Below are 17383 nucleotides of genomic sequence, written 5' to 3' on the forward strand. Positions count from 1 at the left end.
CTGCCAGAAATGCCTGAACTTTGGGTTGCTAAACATACTCACTACTTCAGTATCAGGGATTTTGTTTATTCCTATACTAGTTAAGGAGAATTGAGGGGTTTTATTTGTTTATTTGCTGTGCCAGTACTAGGGCTTGAACTCAGGGCCTTGCATTCTTGTTTGGCTATTTTGGCCAAAGCTGATACTCCACCACTCTACCACTCTACCATCTCTATTTCCATCTTTTTGATGATTAATTGTAGATAAAGGTATTCTAGAGCCGGGCACTGGTGGCTCTTGCCTGTAATCCTAGCTACTCAGAAGGCTGAGATCTGAGGATCTGGGTTCAAGTCCCACGACTGACCGAAAAAAACAAAGTATTATAGACTTCTTCCTGGGCTGGTAGCTAAGATTATAGACCTGAGACACTAGCACCTGGCTATGGGTTTTGTTTGTTCATATTTTAAATCATATGCTATAGATCTGTGAACCAGTTCTCTCTGAGTTGTTCCATTTCCACCAATTCACACTATGTATACTTTGATGACTTTTTCAGTTTGTTAGAGTAAAAATGAGGTTGCACTAAGAATTAAGGTTTGCATTTGGAGGTCTTGGGTCAACTAGCTGAGTTCTCTTCTCATTTTGATGTAGAAAGTGGACTAGGGGAGGAGACAGGCATGTTCACGTAAGAGAACAAAGAAAATCTGGCCATTTGCGTTCCACACAGAAGCTATGTGCATTTCCCCTGATGTTTTCATTAAGAGCAGTGCAGGTCTGGGAGCTCTGCTGCCTCTCATTGTGTTCAGTGAGGTGTTGGCTACTTCTAGTTCCTTGCCAAGCAATTTCTGTGATGCTCCTCTTCCTCCAGGAGAATGCCCACTTCAGCATCTCAGAATCCTTGATTGCTGCCATTGAGCTGATGAAATGCAACATGATGAGCCAGTGCCTGGAAGAGGAGGAAGTAGAGGAAGAAGACAGTGATCGAGAGATCCAGGAACTGAAGCAGAAGATCCGCCTTCGGCGCCAGCAGATCCGCACCAAGAACTTGCTCCCTGTGTACCAGGAGGCTGAGCATGGAAGTGAGTTAGGCCCATGAACAGTTTGGCTTCTGTCTCACAACTTCATTTCCTACATTAGAAATAGCTTCCCAGAGGCTGAGGGCGTAGCTGCTGTGGTAGAATGCCTGCCTAGCAAGGGTGAGGTCTGACATCAACCCCAGTGTTGCCAAAAAAAGAAAAAGAAAAAGGTATAGTTTCCTTCCAAAACTAATGTGAGAGCTAAGAGAATTAATCTCAGATTTACTTTTCAAATAGTAGTACCTCCTATTTACATATTTACATATTACATGGAAGGAGTAAGAGACTCCTCTCTATCCTATTATATTATTATTATTATTATTACTATTATTTTAATAGGCTTTCGAGTCACCTCCAGCAGCTCTCAGTTCAGTTCTCATGATTCTGCACAGTTCTCGGACTCTGGCTCGGTTGATGATGTTGATGAATTTGAAATCCAAGGTAAGAAATGACACTTTGTTACAGGGGGCCTTATTTATTACTGTTTCTTTCAATTTGGAATCATAGGCTGAGAAACTCCCTGAATAGCAGACTTCAGTATGTTCTTTTATGGAATGTGGGTTACTGTAAGGGATACCTTCTCTTGTTAAAAAAGAATTCCTTTCAAGTTTAAGAAGAAAAGAACAGTGAGTGAAGGGGAGTGTCACGGGTAGTCTGGACGTGGTGGGAAGTCACTATGGTGCTTCTTCCTCATTTCCATCTTTCTCTTAGACTCTCACTCTGATTCCTCCTTCTAGCTTTTTTTTTTTTGCTGGTCCTGGGTCTTGAATTCAGGACCTGGGCTCTGTTCCCTGAGCTTCTCTGTACTCCAGGCTAGAACTCTATCACTTGAGCCACAGGGCCACTTGCAGCATTTTCTGAGTCATTTATTGGATATAGGAGTCTCATAGACTTTCTTGCCTGCCTGAACTGGCTTTGAAGCATGATCTTCAGATTTCAGCCTTCTCAGTGGCTAGGATTATAAGCATGAGCTACCTGCTCCCAGCTTCCTTCTAGCTTGTTTAGCTGATCTGTGCCATATGAAATGGCATGCTATGTGCTCCATAACGCAACTGAAATTGCCTCAAACTATTCAAAGGGAGCTTTATGGTAATCCTGAGGATATGAGAAATCGTTGAAGGGGAACCAGAAAAGAGAAAATAATACCAACACATTTACAAAGTAGAATTTTAATTTCTGCCCTGTTAATGCTGAGTTGCATAGCAGAATCGGACTTACTGCTGTTGGAAGTATTAGCATAGAGAAGGCAAGGGCCATCTGGAATGGCACATAGATCCAGTCAATTTAATGTCCCATTCCTGCAACTCATGGGCTTCCTAAAGTTACTATCAGTAAGACTGTGAGACAAACAAAAAAAGCAATTAAGGAGAAAACTTTCTTATGGATATAACAGTGATTTCCTTAAAGAGATGAATTATATCTATAATATTCAACTACACTGTAACATGACCATGAATAGATCTTTCGTTGTATGGTAAAGAGTGGGTTCATCTCCCCAAGACCTCTAGATGAAGTAGCCAGATTTTTTTCCCCGTTCAAAAATTCAGATTTTGTCAGGCACTGGTGGTGCACATCTGTAATCCTTGCTACTCAAGAGGCTGAGACAATCTGTAAGATTTTCCACTAAACTACCAAAAAAAAGCCAGAAGTGGAGTTATGGGCTCAAGTGGTAGAGTACTTTCCTTGAACAACAAAGCTCAGGGACAGCATCTAGGCTCTGAGTTCAAGCCACAGGTCCAGCACCCCCTTCTCCCCACCAAAAAAGAAAAAGGTTAGATTTTACAACATATTTTCCAGGTCTCCAGGAAGCCTTCTTTCTTTATTCACAGTAATGTACCTGATTGCTAGTGATAGCAGTAATAGTCACTTTTCAAACTCCTGTTTTAAGGTGGGCACAGTAAGCACAGTGTGGGGACAGCACAGACAAAAAGTTAGCAAGTCCCTCTCTCAGCAAACAATTTAGCCATGTGGAAGACATAAGGAGGAGGATTGTGGTCTAGGCTGGCCCAAGCAAAAAGCATGAAACCCTATTTGAAAAAAAAAGTTACTGAAGGCATGGCTCAAATGGTAGAATGCATGCTTAGCAAGCACAAGGCCCATTCTGAATTCAAACCCTAATACAGTCAAAACCAAGCAAACTAAAACCTTTTTTTCTTCCTTTCTATGATTCTTCCTGCAACATCTCCAGTTCTCACACACTACTTGGTATCCTCCAATTCTGATTTGACAGTTACACAAGCACTGATCCACGATGTAAGGGCTCAGTTTCACAACATCGTTGTGATGCCATATACAAGTGGAGTCACCCACACTTATGCCCTGCTGATTACAAGTTCAGGAATTCCCATGACTTGCCTCTACCCAGGCTGTATAATTTTCTAGAATGATTCACAGAACCTAGACAGTTACTATACTTAATGATTATGGTTTATATAAAAGGTAGAAATAAACAGCCTCATGGAAAGGTATATTGAATAAGGACCTAAAGAGACTGAGCATAGGCAACTCTGTCTCTATGGAATTGGGGTGCACTACTCACCCAGTATATTGTTTGCCTGTCAGGAAGTTCCCCAATTTTGTAGTTGCAAGTGTGTGTGTGTGTGTGTGTGTGTGTTTGTGTATGCCAGTGAAGAGACTTGAAGTCAGAGCCTGGGCTCTGTCCCTTAGCTTTTTTGATCAAGGCTGGCACTCACCCACTTGAGCCACAGTTCAATTTCCTGCTTTTTGGTGGTTAATTGGCCATAAGAGTCTCACAGACCTTACTGCTTAGACTGGCTTTAAACCAAAATCTTTTGGATCCCAGCCTCTCAGTACCTAGATTACAGGTATGAGCCACTGGTACCAGGTGTTACAAAGATTTTCATTGTGGTTTCATAACATGGACATGAATGATTAAATCTTTGGCCATTGGTAATTAAACTTGATCTTCAACTCTTCTCTCTGTCTGGACTAACAGGGAGACTGAAGTTATGAGGCTTATTCTAGTGGTCAGCTCCCATCCTGAAGCTTTTTTTCTTTCTTTTTTCTTTTTCTTTCCTTTTTTTTTTTTGTGTGTGTGTGTTGGTCCTAGGTCCTGAACTCAGGGTCCAGGCACTGTCACTGACCCTCCCCCCCAGCCAGTCCTGGGACTTGAACTCGGGGCCTGAGCACTGTCCTTGAGCTTCTTTTGCTCAAGGTTTACACTCTTATCACTTGAACTATTGCACCACTTCCAACTTTTTCTGTTTATGTGGTACTGAGGAATCGAACCCAGTGCTTCATGCATGCTAGGCAAGCATTCTAACACTGAGCCACATTCTCAGCCCTTACTGAGCTTTTTTGCTCAAGGCTATCTCTCTTTTCACTTGAGCCACAGCTCCACTTCCAGCTTTTGGGTAGTTAGAGATAAGAGTTTCAAATACCTTTCTGCCTGGGCTGGGCTTCAAGCCATCTCAAACAATCCTCATCTAAATCTTAGCCTCCTAAGTAGCTAGGCTTGCAAGAGTGAGCCACTGGTGTCAGCTTATTCTGAAGCTTTTGGAGGGCCAATTAATCACTTCAAGCCAAGCATGGTGCCTGACACTAGTAATCCTAGCACTAGGGAAGCTGAAACAGGAGGATCATGAATTTGAGGGCTGTCTGGGCTATATATAGTCAGACTGTCTCCAAACTAGATTAAACAAAAAGGAGTTATTTCATTAGTACATACTTAGATTTAATTGAAGGGACTTCTTACGAAAAATTAAATGTTAAAGACACTGCTATCACTCAGAAAAATCCAAAGATTTGGGGAGTTCTCTGCAAGGAACCAGGTTCAAGGGCCAAATAGGTATTTATTATTATGTCAGTCTGTGATTGACTTGATCTCCAAATTAGAAGAAAATAAGAGGGTTCCTCCCTCTGGTTGGAATCAGCTGCAGAATTTCAAGCATGTAATAACAAGGTAAATTCACAGCTTGCTGTTTAAGTGGGTGTGGAACAGTGCACTTGACTAAATGTTGCTTGTGGAAAAGCAAGCAGCCATGGGAAGCTAGTTAGTCTAGAAAAAGCTGCCTGGTGGGAGTTATGAAGTGCACTCTTGTTGGAAACTATTGCTGTTGTGTGAACAATTTCCTCGTTGGGTTCAAAATAGCAGTCCTTAAAGATGGTTTCTCAACATCTGGGTCCTGTAATTCTTTGTTGTAAGGGACTGTCTTGGGCACTGTAAGATCTTTAGTATCATTTCTTGCCTCTATCCATTAGATTCCAGTAGTACCCTTCTCTCTACCTAACAGTAACAGTGTCTCCAGATAGTGCCCTCATGAGCCCTGATTGAGAAGCAGTGTCTTAGGAGAAACTTGAGGATGCAGTGGTTTTAGCAAGTAGCAGTAACCACCTTCCACGTTATAGTAACTTCCTAAATGCCATTTCATTTTCTGGAACAGTAGTCAGGTCCTGATCCCCAAAATGTATTTCATTAGTTTATTTTCTGTCAGAAAGTTAACTAAAGGGCCCCTTTTATAATTATTATTGCACAGATGGTAGCGAAGGATCTAACCTGACTCACATATCAAAGAATGGACTCTCAGTATCAATGGCCTCCATGTTCTCAGGTAGCCTGTGTTGAAAATGTGATGTGCTTATAGATGCATGTGTGTGAGTGCTTGCAGAAGCTTTTGTACATACTTGATTGTGGGATTTCTGTCAAGGTTGAGACTACCTGGACTGGAGAACTCACTTGGAAGCACCAGAGTTAGGCCCTAACAAAAAGCCAGTTATTGAATTCATTCAGATATCTCTCATATGACTCCAGCAGCCCTGTGTTATCTTTGTGGATCCTTCCTATAGTGATGATTTTAGATGAAGTATTCTTGTGGCAGATGGAGGTAAATAGACAGTTTAGGAAAGAATGGGCAGATAAAGAATTACAGTTCTGCAGGGGGGGGGGGCATGGCTCACACTTGTAACCCTAGTAACTCAAGGAGGCTGAGATCTGAGGACTGCAGTTCAGAGCCAGCCAGGGCAGGAGAAGTCTGGGAGACTCTTATATCCAATTAACAACAAAAAGCCAGAAGTGGAGCTGTGACTCAAGTGGTAGAGCATTAACCTTTAGAAACACACACACACACACACACACACACACACACACACACACACACACACACACATACACACACACACACACACACACACACACACACACCCTACTCAGGGACAGTGCCCAGGCCCTGAGATCAAGTCCCAGGATCACACACACACACATACAACCTACTCAGAGACAGTGCCCAGGCCCTGAGATCAAGTCTCAGGACCACACACACACACACACACACACACGCGCACACACCACACACACACACACACACACACACACCCTACTCAGGACAGTGCCCAGGCCCTGAGATCAAGCCCCAGGACCAGCAAAAAATAAATAAATAAATAAACTTCAGTTCAAACCTATAGCTGAACTGCTGGCTTACATTCAGACAGCAAAAGCAAGTTATAATGACCCAAAACCTACTTTATCTTTAGAGTTTTTAATTTTCAGAAGCAGTTTCCAGAAGCTATCTCTTCTAGGTACTTTATACACCATTAGGAGTCACTGCTATAAATGTTTGACCTTACTAATTGCCTTACTATTCAAAGAGGCTTTCTGTAGGTGGGATTAACAGTTTTCTATTCCCAATGGTTTTAAGACACAAACCACAGAAAACTCAAACCTTTTAGTTTGTGATTGCTAATAGTGTCAGCCACTAGAATTTTTTTTTTTTTTTTGTCGGTCGTGGGGCTTGAACTCTAGGCCTGGGCACTGTCCTTCAGCTCTTCAGCTCAAGGCGAGTGCTCTACCACTTGAGCTACAGTGCCACTTCCGGTTTTCTGGTGGTTTACTGGAGATAGGAGTCTCACAGTCTTTCCTGCCCGGGCTGGCTTTGAACCGTGATCCTCAGATCTCAGCCTCCTGAGTAGCTAGGATTACAGGCGTGAGCCACCAGCGCCCAGCTAGCCACTAGAATTTGAAGACAGTATGGAAATGATATCAAGATTTAGAGAAAGAAAAGGAATGAGGTTTCTTTTTCTCTGTTCCTGAACTATCAGAATTCCAACATCGTCTTTCCTGCTTGAGTTAAATTATCATAAGCCACTTGGTAACTGGTTTCTAATGTGTTTGTAGCCACAGTCCTTTGCTGGTGTGCATATACTCTGCTTCTCCCAGGTGGTATACCCTTATTTGGTCTTCCTAGCATCTTTCCTTTCTCAATTTTGGGAGCTTTACAATTTTTGTACATAGTGATGGGGTTTACACCAAGATTGAAGTCTTTTAAAACAAAAATACAGCTGTATCTGTCCTCCAACATTCCCAACACATGGTAAGAGAACAGTAATCAGAAGTCTTTCTCAAAAGTAGTGACCTATCTGGATGCTGATGGCTCACTCCTATAATCCTAGCTACTCAGGAGTTGAGATCTGAGAAGTGACATGCAAATCCAGCTGGGTAGGAAAATGTGAGACTCTCATCTTCAATTAACCACCTAAAAACTGGAAGTGGAACTGTGGCTCAAAGTGCTAGCATTAAGCAAAAGAATCTCAGGGGGCTGGGAAGGTGGCTCAGTGGTAGAGTGCTTGCCTTGCATGCATGAGGCCCTGGGTTCAATTCCTCAGCACCACATAAGCAGAAAAAGCCAGGAGTGGCACTGTGGCTCAAGTGGTAGAGCGCTAGCTTGAGCTGAAGAGCCGAGGGACAGTGCTCACATCCAGGGTTTTCAGGCCCCATGACTGACAAAAAAAAAAGAAAAGCTGAGGGACAGTGTTCTCAGGCCCTGATTTTAAACCCCATTACTGACAAAATAAAAATTAAAAAAATAGTAACCTAAGTTATATGTTCCTTTTACATATAATTCCCAATTATGGAAGAACAATTTTCAGTTTATTTTTCACTAGATTTCTTTTGATTTTCTGTTATTTGTCATGTTTCTGGCATTTAACCAGGTTTGTTACTGGTAACATTTTTTTTTCCAACAAAAACCCCATTACGCTCACTATTAATCTTCTAGCCAATATACAGAGGTTTTCAGGTATGTTTCTTTTCTTTTCTTTTCCTCCTCCTCCTCCTCCTCCTCCTCCTCTTCCTCTTCCTCCTTCTCCTCCTGTATTTTGTAGTTTGGGCCTCACAATCCTACTTAACTTTTTCATTTTACCACTTGAGCCACACCTTTACTTCCACCTTTTTGCGGATTAATTATTCCATTATTTCTTCTCTACTTTCTTTGTAGATTCTTTTTGAATTTCAGTCCTCTGTATATGTGTATCTAAAAGGGTCCAGCTAGAAGAGCTGAGGAACAGCACCCAGGCCCAGAGTGCAAGCCCCACAACCGACAAAAATAAAATAAAATCGTTCAGCTAGAAGACAGAGATCACACAATAATTTGAATAGGAAAATTTTAATATTAAGAATTATTGGAGCCAGGTGCCTGTGGCTCATGCCTGTAGTCTTAGCAACTCAAGAGGCTGAGATCTGAGGATCATGGTTCGAAGGCAGCCTGGGCAGGAAAGTATGTGAGACTCTTATCTCCAGTTAAACATCAGAAAACCGGAAGTGAGAGCGCTCCCCTTGAGCTGAGCTCAAGAACAGTGTCCAGGCCCAGAGTTCAAGCCCCACAACTGACAAAAAAGAAAAAAAAAGAAAAAAAGAATTATTGGGCCAACTATGATGATTCATCCTTATAATCTCAGATACTCAGAAGGCATAGATTGAGAGTATCATGGTTCAAGGCCCAGACTGGGCAAAAAATAAGATCCCATCTCAGCCAACAAGCTGACTATATGGTATGTATTTGGAATCCCAGCTTTGCCAAAGGTAAATGTAGAGGATTGAAGTCCAAGGCCAAAAAGATAACTAAAGCAAAAAAGGCCTGGAGGAGGAAATGGAAACAAGAGGTTTTTATCTTCATTAGGAAAAAAAAAAAAAAAGGACTGGAAGGCCATGGCTCAAGTGGTAGAGTACTTGCCTAGCAAGTGTGAGACTCTTGAGTTAAACATCAGTATTGAGAAAAAGAAAAAAGAACCATAACGTAGGTTTGAAGTAGATTGGGTCATAATGAATAAAAACAACTCTAGAGACTCATCAGAAGGGGCAGATACTGACGTCAGTCAGTCTCCCTAGGGCTGGAGAAGGAACAAATATAAAAGAGGACCAGGTCTAAGATCCAGATCTCCTGGCTCCCTGGACAGTAGGGAAGCTCTGAAGCTGCAGAGAGAACTGTCTGAGATAGCATCTGTCATGGGGTGTTGTCCACAGGGAGCTGCCAGGCCACCACCCTTCACTGTGAAACCATTCTTAGTGGCCAGGAGAGGTGTCTGGGTTCAGAACTCAGCAGTACTGAGAAATGGAGCTCCTGGGGAGGTGCTGAGCCTCTGGCACCCATTGAAAGCTGTCCCAGGAAGTCTTAGAGAGAAGCCAGGTCTCAGAGAAGTCAGTACTGCCACAGAGCCTCCTTCCTCCTCAGTGTCACTCCAGTGCCCTCTGGTGATAAAGCTTAACGTTGTACACGTGGGCCAAAGAAATGTTTATGGACCCAGCTCCACTATCACAGACTGAGTAACAAGAAGGGCAGATTCGTGACTAAAGCTTAATAAATCAATAGCTGGCATATAAAGAGGAACATTCATAAGCTCTAGTTTTGACAAGTTTTTTAAATTATATCGAATTCAAGTAATCAGTTGCTTCTTCTATCCTAGTTTTTTGTTTTTTGGTTGTTTTTTTTTTGGGTCCGGTCTTGGGGCCAGAACTCTGGGCCTGGGCGCTGTCCCTCAGCTCTTCAGCTCAAGGCTAGCGCTCTACCACTTGAGCCACAGCGCCACTTCCGGCTTTTTTTCTTTTTACTTATGTGGTGCTGAGGAATCGAACCCAGGGCCTCATGCATGCAGAACCCAGGGCCTCATGCATGCAAGGCAAGCACTCTACCACTGAGCCACATTCCCAGCCCCCTTCTATCCTAGTTTTAAACACTTTTTTTTGTCCTCTTAATACAGTGATAATAATAGTTCTCCATTTTGACATTTTCTCTTTGAATTAGTAATTACACAAAATTTAGAGGTATTGCCTTCTCTGCTGGAAGGAAAACAGGATGAAACCAACATGAAAATGGCCATTTCCTAGACTTCAGTTATTTTAATAAAGTTTTTCAGATTTTGTCAATTCCAAAGGTTTTTTGTTTAGTTTTTTTTTTTTGATTGCTATTATAAAGCTGATATACAGAGGGGTTACAGTTTCATAAATCAGGTAATGAGTACATTTCTTTTTGGACAGTGCCACCCCTTTCCTCGTTGTATCCCAGCTTTTCCCTCCTGTGCTGGTCATCCCAATGCCAGGCAACTTCATTATTGTTGTTTGTTTTTCCATTTTCTAATTTTTCTTTTCTTTTCTTTTTTTTTTTTTGGTCCGGTCATGGGGCCTGATCTCTGGGCCTGGGCGCTGTCCCTCAGCTCTTCAGCTCAAGGCTAACGCTCTACCACTTGAGCCACAGCGCCACTTCCGGCTTTTTTCTTTTTGCTTATGTGGTGCTGAGGAATCAAACCCAGGGCCTCAGGCATGCAAGGCAAGCGCTCTACCACTGAGCCACCTTCCCAGCCCTAATTTTTCTTATTAATAAAGCAATGATAATTTCCCTATTGTAGCTATAGAGTGAGGCCTTAACATCAGTACTTTAGGAAAAATATTTGTGTCAGAGGATCAATAAAAAGTTTCATAATCATGTTAAATTCCACTGGAAGTTGAGATCTTTCTCAAGTGCTGTTATTTTGGGTACATTTAATCCATCCATTTAGTAACTGCCTCTTTTCTATTTACTCCTAAATTATCTTAGACCTTGTTCTATATCTATCCACATCTTCAACTAGTATTCCACCCACATGAACTTAGTCATCTGCTGGAACCAACCAGAAAGTCAGCGAAGCAACATAGTGCAGGCCCAGGAGAGCCTTAGTGAATGCGATAAATGTCAAGTGCTATGTCCCTCTTCATGTCAGATAGTGCTCTCCCTCTATCCACCCAGGGTATAACTCTTCTCTAAGCAGCATAGTCCTCTACTCCCCTGCCACATAACGCTGATCTCTTTGTACCTCTGGTGATCAAATATGATGAAGTCTGATTTAATTATAGGTTCTAAAAAGAATAGTTTTTTTCTCCATGATTTAAAGAAAAAAGTCTTCCTCTGTGTGTGGATGAAGAACTGCTAAATATGGTCATATTTTGTTTAAATACAGGGATATATTCTGAGAAATGTGTCATTAGATGATTTTGCAGGAATATGATAAGGCATTCTTACACAAACTAAGATAGCTACTCTGTGGCTAGACAATATACCCTTAAGGGACTCCTGTCAAATGTATGACCTACCATTGACAGCAGTATCATTATGTGGCACATAATTGTAGTTTTATGGAAACTGGTTTCCTTAGCAATGATGAATTATCTCCTACCTCTTCTCCCTGGTGCAGTGTTTCCTCTCATCTTTCCTCTAGTCTTAAAAGTAATAAAAATGGTTAGCTCCTAATTGAAGGGTATCTGTCTAAGATTTTCTTTCATTTTTCTTTAGTATTTCTCCCACACAAGATGAAATTTGTAAAGCTTTTCACTGCTTTCAGCCAATAAATCATTTGCTGAGGAAATATTTTTGGAAAGCCTATTATTTGCAAAGCACTTTGAGGGTGACTTGGACAAGGGGAGACTTATGTGTGGTGTTACCCAAATGATCGTTGAAAACCAGATAGTCTTTGAAACTCTGATATACTGTTACCTAGATTTGTTGTTGTTGTTGTTGTTGTTTTCTATTAGCACTATTTATGGTGCAAATAGGCAACTGGTACTGCATTAGGAACTAGATTTTGCTTTGCTCACTATGATTATTTGAGTATGTGCTCTTGGACAGAACTGTGTTTTCAAAAGAAGAAATGGATACAATCTCATTTTCTTACAAAGAAATTTTTACCTTTTGCATTTTTTTTTTTTTTTTTGGTCAGTTGTAGGGCTTGAACTCTGGGCTTGGGCGCTGTCCCTGAGCTCTTCAGCTCAAGGTGAACACTCTACCACTTGAGCCACAGAGCCACTTCCTTACAAAGAAATTTTAACAACCTGGTTGTGTGTACAGAAAATCTCCATCCAGGAGCTGGGAAGGTGGCTCAGTGGTAGAGCGCTTACCTTGCATGCATGGGGCCCTGGGTTCGATTCCTCAGCACCACATAAGTAAAAAGAAAAAAGCTGGAAGTGGCGCTGTGGCTCAAGTGGTAGAGCGCTAGCCTTGAGCTGAAGAGCTGAGGGACAGCGCCCAGGCCCGGAGTTCAGGCCCCATGACCAGACCCCCCCCCCCCAAAAAAAAGAGAAAATCTCCATCCAGCTGAAACATGAGGAACAATTGAGCTACTTATGGCCATGTTTGGAGTGATGCCATATAAGCCTAGAACTGTGGTGATAGGCTCAGACATCGTAAATTGATCCTTGTGTAGGCTTAATTAAGAAAAAAAGGCCTTTTCACTGGGCTTGGAAGGACGTGAGAGATGGGATTTATCAACAGTCTTTTCATGACTTGGTTAGGCCCCATATGCCTTCCTAGAACGGACTTTTGTATTTTGTGGGCCACCCCTTACTCCACTGAAGGTATTTTGGTGTCTGGAGGCTAAGGTATATCATTATTAGGAATCTATTTCAAAACCCTATGTCAAAAATAGATTTTGGAAAGTCTGTGAGAGTTTCCGATAATTTCATAGGAGACTTCTATAGTGAAGAGCAGGTAGGTTATCTCTGTGAAGAGTTGTTGGTTTCCTGGCATCTCCAGGGAGCCGCCAAGGCATAGAGAGGTTCCTTTTGGTCCTGTGCAGTGGAACAGACAGGAACTCTTTCATGAAACTTCAGTAAGGATCTAGAAAACTTCTGACATTCAGCAGTAATGGCAAAGGTGGTAAGAAATTAGAAGCAACCTTTCAATTCTACAAACATTAGTGATGAACCTCTTACCTGTAAAGCAGATCTGAGTTCTTACCTCTGGGAGCTTAATTTTATTTATTTGTGTGCTGGTTCTGGGTCTTGAACTTAGGGCTTTTTTTTTCCTTTTTTCTTTTGCTCAAGGCTAGTGCTCTACCACTTGAGCCACAGCTCTATGTCTGGCTTTTTTGGTGCTTTAATGGGGATAAAAATCTCACGGACTTTCCTGCCCAAGCAGGCTTCAAATCAAGATGCTCAGATGTTAGCCTCCTGAATAGCTAGGATTACGTGCATGAGACGTCAGTACCCGGCTTGTTTTTTTTTGTTTTTGTTTTTTTCTTTTAAAGACCAGGTTTTTCTGTCTAGCCTAGACTGACCTTGAATGTATAATTCTCCTGCCTCAGCCTCCCAAATGCTGTGTGGTTAAAGGCCTGCACCACCATGCCAGAGTTTGGGAGATACTTGAGTCATTACTTTGTGTTTGTGCCTTTAGGGCTTGTGTCCTAATGTGCCTTAGGATGCTTCCTTTTTCTCTTCACTGCTTTACACCAAATCTGAGTTTGTGTTTCTGCTTGGATTTATTACCACTGTTAACTTTCTCGGTGCTGTGTAATGTCACTAATTCAGCCTAATTGTGACTTGAATAGAACCAATTAGGAGTTGTGTTTAGAGCTTCACCTGCTCCTTATCATGCATAGATTGTAGCACTTGGCTGCTCCCTTGAGGTCTTAGCTGACAATACCCCTTGAGAGTGTCCCTTCCTCCCTTCCCTCCCCTTCCCCTTCCCCTTCCCCATTCCCCTTCCCCTTCCCCATTCCCATTCCTCTTATCTCTGGTTTCCATTTAGATGCTGATATCAGGAGGAGAGTGGCCTCCACCAGCAAGTCTTCCATTCACTCCCAGTCCTTGTGAGTTCTGTTTTATCTTTAATAACTGTGGGTTATATGGAGCAACAAACCTGGTTCTTGGCATATGGATGGCAAAGGTTAGAGGGAAAGTTCAAGTGAGGGGCCTGCCCACTGGTGGTGACCCAGAGAAAGGAAGACAGCAGGTCATTCATCTAAACTAGCTCTTCTGGTAGATACAATAGCTCTTTAGAGTCCACAAAGCAGTTTTCCTCACTTGATTTCATAAACAGGCATTATAGCCTCCATTTATAAGGTAAAGATATTGAAGGTTAGAGAAAGGAAGTCCCAGAGTCCTTGACTAACAGTGCCATATAATGAGGGCAAGGGAGATTTGAATCTATTAAAACAGGGTATTTTTCACTGTACATGTGAATCTGAAGATGAATACACAGGCTGAACAGATAGGGGTGCTACAGGTATTTCCTCAGCTGACAAATCACTGCATGAATAGTCAGACCCTGAAGGGATGATGGAGTCTTCAAGTCTTTCCCATGCTTAGCTTTCTTTGGTGCTCTCTGTTCCAGCTCGCATTGCTTCCTGCACTCCACATCTGCCGAGGCAGTAGCCATGGGGCTCCTGAAGCAGTTTGAGGGGATGCAGCTTCCAGCAGCCTCCGAGCTAGAGTGGCTAGTTCCAGAGCATGACGCCCCTCAGAAGGTAGATTTGCTCAGCGTTCTTCTCTGCCCTGGAGGCCGTGAGCCTCTCTGATTACTTTTCCTGCCTTCCTTGGCCTCAGTCTGGAATGGGCCTATCTGTTTCCTTCCTTACTCATTACAGATGTGTTGAATGGCTGAGTGAATGCTTGCTTGGTGAGGCGTTCCTTAGCAGTTGTCAAAACAGGTTATGATGGCTTTTCCACTGACCTATTCCATGTAACTACTCTGTAAACCTAGAGATAGGAGTGCTGCTTTGGGGCCAATTTTGAGACACTGCTGATGTGAATTGTTCAGGCTTTTGCTCTATAGTTGACTCTGAAAGACATAAGGACCCTTAGTATACCAAGGGTCCTAAGGTGAGTGCAGGGACAGTATCAGCAATTGGTGCCACCACCCTTAAGATCCTATTCCCATTTGCTTCTTAGAACCCTTTGCTTCTTAGGCCCATTCTTAGAACCCAGGCCCTCTTTCCTAGGACTCTGGTGCTTTTCATTTGAGGCCAATGTTCCCTGCAGCTCTTAGTCTCTGTGGTGCTTCTGACGTGTCTCCTATTAACTATGCTTCTGTTATGGCCAGAAGGGTCAGGCATACATGTTCCCCCAGACGTTCATGTGAGCTTACCTGTGCTTTCCTCCTGCAGCTCCTGCCCATCCCTGACTCACTGCCCATCTCACCAGATGATGGGCAGCATGCAGACATCTACAAACTGAGGATCCGAGTCCGTGGCAACCTGGAGTGGGCTCCGCCCCGGCCTCAGATCATCTTTAATGTTCACCCAGCCCCAACGTGAGTAGCCAATGCTTGTGCTCTTGGGGAACGGATATACCCTGTGGATTTTGGGGCTGTCTTCTCACAATCCTGACTCTACCTCCAGTTAGACTGCCCACCAGTTCTGTTCATTTGAAAACAAAGATCAGAGTTGGGCTTCCCCTCTCAGTGAGCTGCCAGCAGCAGCGACCTGGCATAGCAAGTGTGCGACCCTGCATTGCAAGTGAGCATTGTAGATACTGGTGCCAGAGGGATGGTGCAGGATGATGCCACTGCATGCTGATTTGGTCTGCCAGATGGTGCGGAAAGGAGTCTTCCCAGATCATTAAGAGTGGCTGTGATGGTTCTTACCTAATAGTTAATACCCATCATCACTTGCAGGAAACACAGTTAGAATGTGTATATCAACCTGTGTCTTGGTGACCAGTCTCTGAACTGTACATTTGTACTACCACTGTATTTGTACTTCAACAATTGTGTAAATAATAAGTTCATAATGCCTTCTACCTTTTAAAAAACAGCTGAAGTGGTTTATCCATCTTTGTCCTTAAATTCTTTCTTTGAATCTTCTCATTCCTTCCAGAGCTAACTGGAAATATGGCTTTTATACAAACAATAATTTGTGAGCTCACTGGACTCTCTCTCTCTCTCTCTCTCTCTCTCTTTTAATGATAGCTGTGTGTTTTTCTCACCTATTGTCAATTATTCTTTTTACTGTTCTCATCCCTTACATTTATATTTTTTAATGCGATTCATTATTGAAAAGAGTCACTAATATTACCTAAGTCAGAACTTCCTAATTCTCAGTTTGAATTAGTTCTTCTCATAGGCTCATTTTGACTATGTATGTATGTTTGTTTGTTTGTATTACCAGTCCTGGAGCTTGAACTTGGCCTGGGCACTGTCTCTGAGCTTCTTTTGTTCAAGGCTAGCACTCTACCACTTTGAGCCAGAGCTCAAAGCTTTTTGTTTAGTGGAGATAAGAGTCACACAGACTTTCCTGCCCAGGCTAGCTTTGAACCACAGTCCTCAACTCTCAGCCTCCTGTATAACTAGGATTATAGGCATGAGCCACCAGCACCCAGCTTGTCTAATTCTTTTTTTTTTTTTTGGCTTGTCAGTCATGGGTTTTCTGGTGGTTTATTGGTAGTTTATGGTAGATAAGATTCTCGGGGACTTTCCTGCCTGGGCTGGCTTTGAACTGTGATCCTCAGATCTCAGCCTTCTGAGTAGCTAGGATTACAGGCAAGAACACCAGTGCCCGGCCATCTAATTCTTTTTTTTTTGGGGGGGGGGTCCGGTCGTGGGGCCTGAACTCTGGGCCTGGGCGCTGTCCCTCAGCTCTTCAGCTCAAGGCTAGCGTTCTACCACTTGAGCCATAGCTCCACTTCCGGCTTTTTTCTTTTTGCTTATGTGGTGCTGGGGAATCGAACCCAGGGCCTCAGGCATGCAAGGCAAGCGCTCTACCACTTCAGCCACCTTCCTAGCCCCATCTAATTCTTTAAAAAGAAAGATAGATGAAGTCTTCTCTCATCCTGTACCTAATTAGAGTCTTTTTATGCCCTATTCTTTGTATGTGAATGCCCCCATGCAACTGCTGTTTGCCAATCCCCTTTCCTTTGCCTTCCTTAGGAGGAAGATTGCTGTGGCCAAACAGAATTACCGCTGCGCAGGTTGTGGCATTCGCACTGATCCTGGTGAGCAGTTTTTACTGCTATGCTACATCCTCTCCACTCCTATCAGAGCTAGTAGGAGGAGATAACGGGGCTGAATTGGGGAAATTGCTCCTGCTAGGCAGGAGCACAGGCAATCATAGGGAAATCATCTGGTAGCATATTCAGGAATACTGAATAAAATTGGGTCATTTCAGCTAAGCCCCACCAACTCTGATGGTTTTGTTTCTTCAGTGGCTTTCAGGATGGGACATGAGAAACACGGGCCCCACTATATGAGTTGCTTCTTGCTTTGGGAGCTCACATAGAGGTGGAAAGAGGGCAAAGGCCAAGAACTGTCTTTTGAAGGATCAGCAGAGCTGCCTCATTAACTCCTAGGTGGGAAAGT

At 42.9% G+C, this 17383-nt stretch overlaps 1 protein-coding gene across 5 annotated transcripts in view; it reads left to right on the forward strand.

Moving 5' to 3' along the window:
• Rubcn (rubicon autophagy regulator) overlaps positions 1-17383 on the forward strand; it is a 67848-nt gene that overhangs the window by 43187 nt on the left and 7278 nt on the right. For 3 of the 5 annotated variants that reach the window (XM_042670119.1, XM_042670084.1, XM_042670091.1), the window contains exons 9-15: positions 848-1058; positions 1395-1496; positions 5552-5626; positions 13838-13898; positions 14423-14555; positions 15195-15340; positions 16955-17019. In XM_042670119.1, coding sequence (XP_042526053.1) covers positions 848-1058; positions 1395-1496; positions 5552-5626; positions 13838-13898; positions 14423-14555; positions 15195-15340; positions 16955-17019 — 793 coding nt within the window. The remainder of the gene's footprint in view (positions 1-847; positions 1059-1394; positions 1497-5551; positions 5627-13837; positions 13899-14422; positions 14556-15194; positions 15341-16954; positions 17020-17383) is intronic. The other 2 variants (XM_042670101.1, XM_042670110.1) reach the window with 1 other exon arrangement.

This window comes from Dipodomys spectabilis, unplaced genomic scaffold, assembly GCF_019054845.1.
Source record: "Dipodomys spectabilis isolate Male_0828 unplaced genomic scaffold, ASM1905484v1 ptg000017l, whole genome shotgun sequence".
Taxonomy (NCBI): domain Eukaryota; kingdom Metazoa; phylum Chordata; class Mammalia; order Rodentia; family Heteromyidae; genus Dipodomys; species Dipodomys spectabilis.